General features: G+C 39.3%; 1 protein-coding gene across 1 annotated transcript; it reads right to left on the bottom strand.

Annotated features, from left to right (window-relative positions):
• Positions 1–436: 436 nt before the first annotated feature.
• Positions 437–9,169, bottom strand: ESM1 (endothelial cell specific molecule 1). Its single transcript, XM_027910309.1, has 3 exons — positions 8,560–9,169; positions 4,543–4,698; positions 437–2,397 (listed from the first exon to the last, which is right to left on the bottom strand). The coding sequence occupies exons 1-3, from the start codon at positions 8,882–8,884 to the stop codon at positions 2,297–2,299; spliced, it is 582 nt and encodes a 193-aa protein (XP_027766110.1). The 5' UTR covers positions 8,885–9,169; the 3' UTR covers positions 437–2,296.
• Positions 9,170–10,477: the final 1,308 nt, after the last annotated feature.

Here is a 10,477-nt window from a genome sequence, read left to right as displayed (position 1 = left end):
ACTACTTTAGGGTAAGTGGAACAGTGTCAAGGAGTTGTAGTCACTTCTCCAGGGCTAAATGGTCCTTGGTGTGGTGGTGGCCAGACCAGCAAGACAAGTGCCAAACATTTCGTGTGCTGGGGTTGACCAAGGAGTGGTTTTCCCTGGTAGGCAACTTGCATCCAGCCACCTCATTTTGGAGATGAAAGTGGTTGAAAGGTATGGTCAGAAGTCATTGTGGACGTAGGCCACCACTAGGCTTCAGCAATGGTGAATAGTCCCCAGCAAATTTGCTGAAATAATGCAGCCATTGTGAAACTGCTTCTGTGGATTTGAGAGCAAAACTGTGCCTAATCTGCATGCACCGTGGCTGTGCCATCACCATCAGTCTTACTCGGTCATCAATAGGTCAACACAACAGACAGTGTTGCTTTCAGTTGTTTTTTTTTAATTGAACAATGATAATCTTACATTTTTTTTAAAACCAACCAGCTTATTAGATTAACATTCAAGAACTCATAATGTCATTTATGACACTGTTGCAAAATATTAATAATCTATGCAATATTACTACGTTCTTTAAATAATTGCCATCATCTGCTCAAGGACTGTGAGTTTGATCCTACTCTCACTGAAACCACAAAAAAATTACTCTTGATATCGGTAGATGAGAATCAATACAATGTTATCTTGGGCTTGTAAATAGCCCAAGATAACATTGCTCCCTCTCAGACCCTAACATTCAACACAGGTTGAAATGTGATATATACTAGTTTGAGATTTATGTTTATATGTCTCCAGTTATCATAGCAAGAGAGTCTACACTGCTGTACTGATGTTTGGATGTCTATTGTTGTCATCACCCTCTTGCTGTAGAGCAGCAAAATTCATCTCTGTTTTCCCAGGTGACAGCATCCTATTTTTACACATTAGCCTTGGATCAACTCCTCAAAATTTTCTGTTGTTCCTAGTTTAAAAGTATATTTTCAGATCCTGAACTAAGCTTTGACTGCCGTACTGTGTTCCTTCTTTTACTGAAGTAATTGTCAAAGCTCACATCAGTTTAAAAGGAAATATTCAGTTCAAGCCAGATTTCCAATGGGAGTGCTCCGCATTTCAAGGCAATTCCTAAACTCACACAATCCAGATTCATTAACACAGCTACACCAGTTTCCATTATCTCAGGATCTGATTGTTTCCAGACACATTAGCAAACCCACCTCAGTGATGATTTTCAACTTACACATGTATCCTCCTGTTTGGGCTGAATGAGGGACTGCCAGTTCTGCAACACACTAATGCGTATAAGTTACACTCCTGGCTGAAATAGGACCACTTGCTCATGCAACGGAGACACAAAAGACTTGGTACCAAAACACTGTAGTCTTGGCTGCTCTACTACTTGCTGAGAGTCTAACTCTTCCCTACACTGGATCAAATAAACTCCATGTGAATCAGATCTGGGCAGTAGTCAGCAATGACACTGGAAAGTAGGAAGGTTCATTTGCTGGCCCCTTGCATTGGACCCACTCTTCTCCAAGAAATGCAGATATCATCTTAATGGCACCAATTAGTTGGTTTATAGAAACATATATATTTAAATAACAGTAAGCAGCTTCTTTTGTTTCAGATCCCCTTCTATAAATCAGTAGAATTTACCAATCTCTTGTTTCTCTGTACAAAATTTAGCTTTACAAATTCACCTAAATACAATATATGTCTGCAGTGTTTTGCCTAAGTTATTCATAATGTATAAACTGAAATGCTGGGTGCGTTCTCACTGAAGAAAGGCATATTTATCTCCAAGGAATTGTCACTAAGCTTCCAAAACCCAGAAAATTCCTAGCAACTAATGTTGGTTAATTTAATCACACTGTTGTGCTCCATGTTATTATTATTGAGATTTAGGGGTGTTGCACTCTGTCCTGGGATTTGTTTCTTTCACATTGGCTCCACATCAACAGTATCACTCACCGAAACTATCCCCTGAATTCAGTGAGAGTTTTCCCAGCCTCAGGCTGCAGGAGCTGGCCTCTGGCATTGTTTAAATGGTCATGTTGGGTTTTCAGTTTTACTATACATTCAAGAATCCACACTTCTGTTCAAATACTTACCAAAACAAATATCAAAACTCATATACACTGTACAGTCTATTTTAAAGTAAACATTTTTCTCATTAAAAACAGATCACAATTGACCTTCAGAGATTACATTTTCATATGCTATAGATCTACTTTGTTCTTAAAGTGTTTTGTTGCGTATTCAATAATCTTTGAGAAATGCATTCACTTGAAAGTCATACAAGTGTGAGCAAATATCAGCGAGGATTTAGCCATTTCATTATCGGAGGGCGAATAGCTTTCTCTTTAACAAATTCCTCTTTTACAGAATTTCCATCCCCTGATGCCATGTCATTGTCTGAAAAGATACAAAAATAAAGGTGGATTTCATGAACATAGGAGCATTAAAATATTGTTCAGCAATGTCTCTTGTTTTTGGAATAATTCAGAAGAATCTTAATTGACAAATTTGCAGAAATCTTCCTGAATGCCTCCAATTACTTAGTTGCAAAATTTCTGCCAAACTAAGACAGAAGTCAGATGTGTTTTCTAATAGTTTAAGCATGAGGTTGACGATGTGACTTCAGTTTCCAGTTCTGACTGTAACACTTGCTCCAGTGTGACAGGAGTCTAAGCAACATATCCTCAATAGCTACAGCAGCAAATTAAAACACCTGGAACTATTCTCTGACTAAGTCCAGCTAGCATGGAATAGCCACTAAGGCCACCACTGGCGTGGTGCATGCCACTAAAGTCTCTCACTCTCCAAAAATAGGATAGAACAATATCCAGTTTGTCAACTGGAAACAGTCCCTGGCTGAGCCTGATTCCTGAGCTGTGGCTGAGGTTGTTTGGCACAGCTAGCTGGGCTGGGACAAAGCGTGCCATCAGCTGCCCTACTGTTTACTGTGCAGGGGTCAAAATTGCAATGCACAAGAGAACGTTCTGACACTTTTCATTTTACTAGGGTATGTGTAGCCATGATGTTTTTATAAAACATATGGATCAGAAACTTGCCTGTTTAAAATACGGAAGCACTTGCAGTTGTTTTAATATACTGAAGATCTCATAGATGCCTTAGCTACCTCTGAAGGCCATTATTAAATGAAACCCTGTGTGACCACCTCATGGAGTACCACCCAGTGTCTCCTGTTTGCTTCCAGTGACAGACCTCTGAGGACAGAAATCAGTATGAAACCCTTATAGGGGTAAAAACCACCCTTTTTTCTATGTGGTGAGTATCTCATCATGGCTGTGATGAGACAAGCTGTTAAATTTAGGGGCAGCAGATGGTTTGGGACCAAAGGCAAGGGGGAAAGAGGGAAGGGGAGGAGGAACCAACAAAAATAAGGCTGCCTTGGAAGATTTCAAATATAGGCTAGATACAGAAAAATATCATTTTAAATGTTATATAAGCATAAGTTGAGGAAGATTGCTTCCATCTAACTTCCTCTAAACAGAGAATAGGGGAAAGATAAATCATGTATTAAGGCAGAAAACTTTAGCTAGCTTAATATAACAGGAGAAAACAAAAATAATTGACACAAAATGCACCTGGAAAAGAAGTAAAATCCAAAGACCTTTGGATGAAGTCCTGTAAAAGCTTCCAATAGTTCTAGGATTAAGTCTCTGATATTTTAATTTTTTTAACTTCTCTTCACATTTGTTTTGATTTTGGTTTGTGTTTATATTTAGAGTAAACATTATTCAGTATATTATTCAGTATCAGCAGGTGGAAAATAAGGGGAAAATTGGAAAATTTTTAATCCCAGATCTGAAAACTTCAGTGGTCTTTCTTCCTCACCTCAAAATCACTTTACATTCTCACATTCCTTTTTTATTCTTTTTTTTTTTTTTTTTTTTTTTTTTTTTTTTTTTTTTTTTTTTTTTTTTTTTTTTTTTTTTTTTTTTTTTTTTTTTTTTTTTTTTTTAAATGCTGTAAAGATCTGTTAGAAGCTTCCAACATAACTGTGAAGGTAAGAACTTATTGCAGAGATACTGTGACAAATGACTACAAAAAAACTTTTCATAAAACCATTCACTGATAACTGAAAACAAATAAAGTTCTGTCTTCAAGTGTGTGTGTGGGAGGGGGAAAGATGTTGGTTTTACCATATGTTAGCAAGCAGTAGCGAATACAAACTCAGTGTAGTGAAATCCTATTCTACACAAAGCAGCTACATGTTATCACATCTGAGCTGACTAATGCAAACCCTAGCATAGCCTCCAGTTGCACAGGTGACGTTGTAGTGTTGGCACCTGCAAGAGCTGCAAAGTATTTTGTCCATATTAAGATTCCAAAATGTTTTTATCATGTGTCACAGACTATCTAAGTCCTTGCCACATGTTAAGTGATCTGCCAATAAGACAAATTAACAGACCTTGTGCTGTGTTTTGCACAGCTCCACCAAAGTACACATCACTCACATACAGCATACACAGCATGGTGGTAGATCTGGACAAGGTGTTTTCTGCTAAAATCAACTGCCCCACAAAGTCTTACCTGTGTGTGAAATTATTTTTCGTCGGTTGGGAGGCTTTGAAGCAGACAGCTGAAAAAATGGGAACTTTAAACACTTCCCTGTTACTCTGTCACAGATGCCAGAGGGACAGTTGCATGTTTTCCTGCATTCCATTCCATAGCTACCGTACGGACACTCTGGAAAAAAAATTATAGCAAAGCAGTTCTCAGTGATCCAAATCATAAACTGTGTTGATACCTGGCCTGCTTATGTCCTTGCAAGTGGAAAACTTTTGAGTAGAGATCAACTAAACCTTAGCTACAGGATTTCAGCATACTGACTGCTTTTTACAAGTATTTTCCAGTATTAACAAACCTTGACACACACTGTGTAAATAATTTTGTTTCGTGTAACTTATTTAAAATGTGCTATCAGTAATCCTTCTCTGAAACACTCTTACTATTAAAATGCAAGTTAAAGGTAATATACAGTGTATAAGTATGAAATCGTAGAGGATGCAGTTAAAAGACTAGCCTTGGATTTAGAAATGAAGATGACTCCAGAAAGTCCCCAAATTCACTATGGGGGCATGCTATCATCTGACTTATGTAACTGTCGTGACTTAGAGCTGCCATTTGTTGCTGGTGCTGGACTATTGTTGCCAGGGCCTCTGCCTGTTCTCCCTGTGGAGGATGAAACCTGACCCCGAGGAGCTATCCAGCAAATGCACTCTCTGCCTGTAGATGCTACCGGCTCCTGGGGCAGAACCTTCTCCCATCCAACAGTTTCTCAGACAGAAAAGGTCTGTTTACCATGGCAGACAGCCAGGGGCTCACTTACATCTCCAGCCATACCCTGAGGGTGCTCTGAAGGGATCACTGGCACTGGGGCAACAACCTGGTTGTACTGCAACTGGTCAATGCCCCAGTTCAAACTTCCCATCCTTGAGCAAGCTTGTGGAGGAGCACCAAAGAACAGCTACCAGGATGGGACTGAATGTTTTCTAAAGACAGTTAAGTCAGGTGCAGGGGATTTGCCCTGTCCCATAGCTGACACATATCACTTGCTGGATTGCATAACTTCCCAGAGTTTAAACTAGAGGTCACAGCTCTTGTCCTCCTCTGCCTTGCTGTTGAACTATCCCAGGACCATTGCTGAAAAGATGGAGACAAGGAAAATCCATATCCAACATGTCCTTACCAAACCCCTAAACATGCAATCATTCTCAAGAGAAGTTTGAGATCTCCCAGGAGAATGGTCTTTATGTTCAGACTGTCCTTGCCAACCCAGAGTACATGGTCACCTTAAATGGCAAGGTCTAGAGAGTTTCCGATTCACCTCCTAAGCACAGATAAATGACCAATAAGGGGCTGCACCAAGGAACCATCTAGCCCAGGCTTCCACAAAACGTTAAGAAAGGTGACCATAATATGCACAAACCATGCCTCTCCCTCATTTTGTTTCCCAGTTTTATCTCTGGGGCTTCCTGATTCAGACGTGGTTTCTGTGCATGTACCACCTCACAATTGGGTTATCCTTCTTGATTTGTGCAGTCCTCTTGAGTCAGTGCAAATATTTAGTTTTGTTATGCAGCCTGGGCAATCTGAAAAACAGTCTAATGCACTAAAGTGAAGTCAAAATTTTACAGTTCTCTGTAAATACAATGGATATGTTTTATAAATGAAAAACCCTAGAAAATCAACCCGTTCCTTTAAATGGACTGCACAGTGAGTCCCTCCACGCTGGAAAAACAAATTGAGCTTCAACATACTCCCCTTCCCAAGAAGGACACTCTTTGACCTGCTGCTTGATCACATAAAACCAAACCAAAATCCTGCTGAAGGATTTTCAAGTTTTGTGTGCACGTCCTCCCTGGTAGACAAGCGAAGAGCTCACACCACATGGAGCATTGATACGCCTGCTCCAAGCAGTCAGCATGGAGAGATGGGATGCAAAGCTGTGTGCAACAACATGGAAACAAATCTGAACCCAAAGCACTTGGTTCTATGTGGAAAAATCCTAGCATTGATGCTGCTCTTTATATTTGATGAAACTGAGATCTGAATGAATTTTACAACTAAAAGGTTTTGTCTGGCAGTAGCCTGCTTCTAAATATATTGCTAATAGCTCCTGGTGATTTAAGGGAAGCAAGAGCACAAGTATTCCTTTAGTCTCTTTTGGAAAAGAATGACATTGCTATTGACAATCATGTGATGCACTCTTATAGTAATAAAACTATCTAAAAATTGCTCTGAAACATACACTGCTCATTTAAAAAAAAAAAAAAAAAAGGAATTGAAGAACAAAGAGTTCAGATCATTTTTTCAGAACTTCAAAGTAAATTATTTACAGGAAGCCAGAGAGAATTTAGCTATCCTGAGTTTCTCAATTAATACAAACATGGAAGTTATTAAAATGAGTGAAAGACCTGGTATCATAGGTCTAAATGGATATATAAAATAATAATAATTGGCCCCATACTTTGCCTAATCAATTCTCACATGTAGAGAGAAAAGTTGTGCTTAGATGAGCTTAGATGAAAAAAGAAAAATAATTAGAACTTACATCTATAGTATTTAGTGCAAATAAATATATGGGGAATATAAGCTTTAAAGACAAATGTACAATTCTAAGTCAAGAAATGGCTTTATTGAAATTTATAGGAGTTTTTCCACTGACTGAATGGGAGAAAAACCCAAACATTTTACTTTGCATTTTCTCCAGAGCATCCAAGATTCAGCTATGGTGATTCAGATCTCATGTCCCTCAATATTTCTTTTTTTCCTATTCAAAGTGTGCTATTGCAAAGAAATTCCTATGAGGAAACTGAAAAGTATATACTAATTCCAAGGAATTGTTAAAAGAATTATAGGCAAGATCTTTTGCTGCAGCAATTTTGGATAAACTAAAGATAAGTCAACTATCTCAGTAACATACTTGTATGGTGAATGCACCAAAAATATGATCTTTATGCCTAAGTTCTAATCTTTAGAAATAAAATTAGTATTTTTGGTTTTACACTTAACCATGCACATGATTTTTTTTTTTTAATATGGTAAATAAGTGTGTTCTCTGTGTGTCACCCTGAATTATTTCTACAGCATCTGGTCCTAAGGCATTGCTTTAACTGAGTTTATTAATACTCCTGATATTTAACTGCCAAGACATATCCCCTTTTAAGGAAGCTATTCTAAGGTTTATCTGTATTTACTTACTGAAGTGGCACACAAACACAGGAAAACCCACTGCATTCATGCTTTGCAAGCTCTTTTTTAAAAAATAATTTATTTTTTAAAATTGTCATTCTACTTATTAATATAATACCTCCTCTCCTTTTAAAGATTCTTGATGTCGCATGGAGTGAGAATAGCTCTTAAATTAAAAACACCGTTTTAGCCTCTGAACAAAGAAATCAGCGTGCAGCACACCTGGAATAAGCTGAATGCATTGGCTGGCTGCTCATCTCACAGTCAGTGTCTGTTTAGTTATTCGCATATTTCAGAGAGGAGGGTCTCTGTTTGCCTCCCCTGACCCTAGGTTAGCTGAGCACCTCATCAGCAGGACTGAATTAAACACAGCAATGTTCCTGATGCACTCAGGCAGTGCTCTTATCTCCATCTCCCAGACCTCACAGTGAGCACCTGGTCCCTGGACACGCAGCTGGCAGTGCCAGAAGGAACATCACCCCACAGAGAGTACAGCAGGGGCAGGGACCCCGTGACGAGGTTGGACTTGTAGGATTAAAGTCCTTGCAATTTAAAGAAAACCACCCATCAAATCAGTGGAAACATCAGGACTACTGCCTGGGTCTCCCAAGTCCCAGTCAAAAATCTCATCTCTGAGCACACCGTCTCTATTTGCTCATACATTTCTCAAAGCCTAAACAATATTCTCACATTAATAACCCTGCCCCCCTACCTGTAACACTTTCTAATACCAGCAGCTATTCTTCACTTTCAGGAAAAATCCCACTTTAGACCTTTCAAACAGAAGGCAAGCTCATATGTAGTTTTCTGTTAAATTGCCACAGTGGGTGCATGCAAAGTGAATATTGTTACCTTTGCAGATACCAAATTCATCACCAAAGTCATCCTCCTCTGTGTAAAACTGGCACTTCAGCCCAGGGCCACACTTGACACCATCCATACCCGAGACAGTACGATAGCAAGTCTCCCCCAGAGCAGCTGCACAGACCCTGCAGCAGCCACAGTCATCCAGCACCGTTCGCTTACAGCGCAAGGTACTTTTGCATGCGTTACTGTCACAGGGCTCAGGACAATCTACTGCATATTTCGCACTCCAAGCAGTTCCAGCGTGCACGGGCATCAGGAGGAGTGTGAGAAACAGGAAGCCCTTCATGTCTTGCAGGGGTAAATGCTCCATCCCAAAGAGCACGTCTTAGCGCTCAGCCTGCTGGTGCCTCTTGCTGAGGGAAGCAGCGGTACAGAATCCAAAGTGGTAGCTGCACACATCAGCCTACAAGTTTATGAGCTTTATACAGTGTGTTGCCCACATGTTGCACCGTCATCAGCTTCCTCAATCCGGCAGCGCTGCTCTTGCCAGCCTCCCTTGTTTCAGTTTATGAAATCCAGGATGAAGGTTGGATTAGCACTCTGCTGCCATCCAGGAATTGAAAAGCCTGAGCTGATGTAATCTGTTATGTTTAGTTGGTTGTTTTGCATGAGGACTGAAAACTCTCTCACATCCGTTTCAAATGCTCAAGGACGTCTGCCAAAAGAAAAAAAAAAAAAAAAAAAAAAAAAAAAAAAAAAAAAAAAAAAAAAAAAAAAAAAAAAAAAAAAAAAAAAAAAAAAAAAAAAAAAAAAAAAAAAGAAAAAAAAAGAAGATTAAAAAAAAAAAGCGTACACAGAAGTGGTTAAAAAAAAAAAATCAACTCCTAGTAGGTTGCATACCTTCTTGCAGGACAGGGATTGCTCTGATTCTGGGCACACTGCTGACAGGAGATCTCTGCATTGCTATCATAGCTCATATGGCCAGAAGAAAATCACACTGACTCACTGACTCACCTCACTGCTGAAAGAATAACTTTTAACAGAACAAATCTTTACCATACTCTCTTAGGGGATGTGGATAGTTACTTTAAGGAATTAAGTGAGATCATGTCATTAAACAGCCAATCTCAGATGTTTCAGTAGTTTTTTCTGCCTCCATCGAAATAGCACTTTTAAATCAGTATTTAGGTGGAGATTAATTAAACATTTCACTCAAAGATCACTGCTAGAATGAAAAACTGGCCAGACGGAAATCAGTATTTTGTGGAATCTTCCACAGGAAGTTCAGGACAATGATCAATGATCTGCCCCAACTTCACAACCACGGGAGGAATCCCCATCCATCATCAGCATCATCCGCACAGCCTTAACATGGATTCAGGGGGGCTGATTCTCTCCCACTTTACACCCACAAACTCTGTGGGATGTCCTGATGTTGGCCTTCAGTGAAATCAATATAAATAAACAGAAAACAAGTCTCAGTTTCTCCTGTCTCTCTTCCTAGTCTTTCTTTATCCTGACAGAGCCTTGACAAGAAACGGCAAACAATTGAAGAGTCCAGTGAAACTGATGAGCCACTGAAGATATGAAAATTTCTGCACTAAGGAAAGATCTACAGGAAAGAAAAAAAGGAATAAAGCTAGCCATAAATAAACCTCTGAATACCAAAAGTTGTTGACAGTGAAGTTAGAGGGAACTGAAGCAAACTGAACTGTGTGTGACCAGTATGCCCTTTGGGAACCCTATGTCTCAAGCGGGCTAAAGACACTGCCAGTGGCCTGCCAAATAAAATGAATGATTCTGCTGGAAATACAGAAGAGCAGGAAAGCCTTCACAAATGCAAACGTTAATTGATAAAAAGGAAACAAAATGTTTAACTCTTCTCTGTTGTGAAGAAGGTGAGGAAAATCAACATATTATTGGTTTTTTGTACTGTTCTATACTTCTGATTATATGAGGAGGG

This window comes from Empidonax traillii, unplaced genomic scaffold (assembly GCF_003031625.1).
Source record: "Empidonax traillii isolate 1590-97213 ecotype Southwest subspecies unplaced genomic scaffold, ASM303162v1 scaffold29:size1973556, whole genome shotgun sequence".
Taxonomy (NCBI): domain Eukaryota; kingdom Metazoa; phylum Chordata; class Aves; order Passeriformes; family Tyrannidae; genus Empidonax; species Empidonax traillii.
This window is presented reverse-complemented; position numbering and strand designations above follow the sequence as displayed.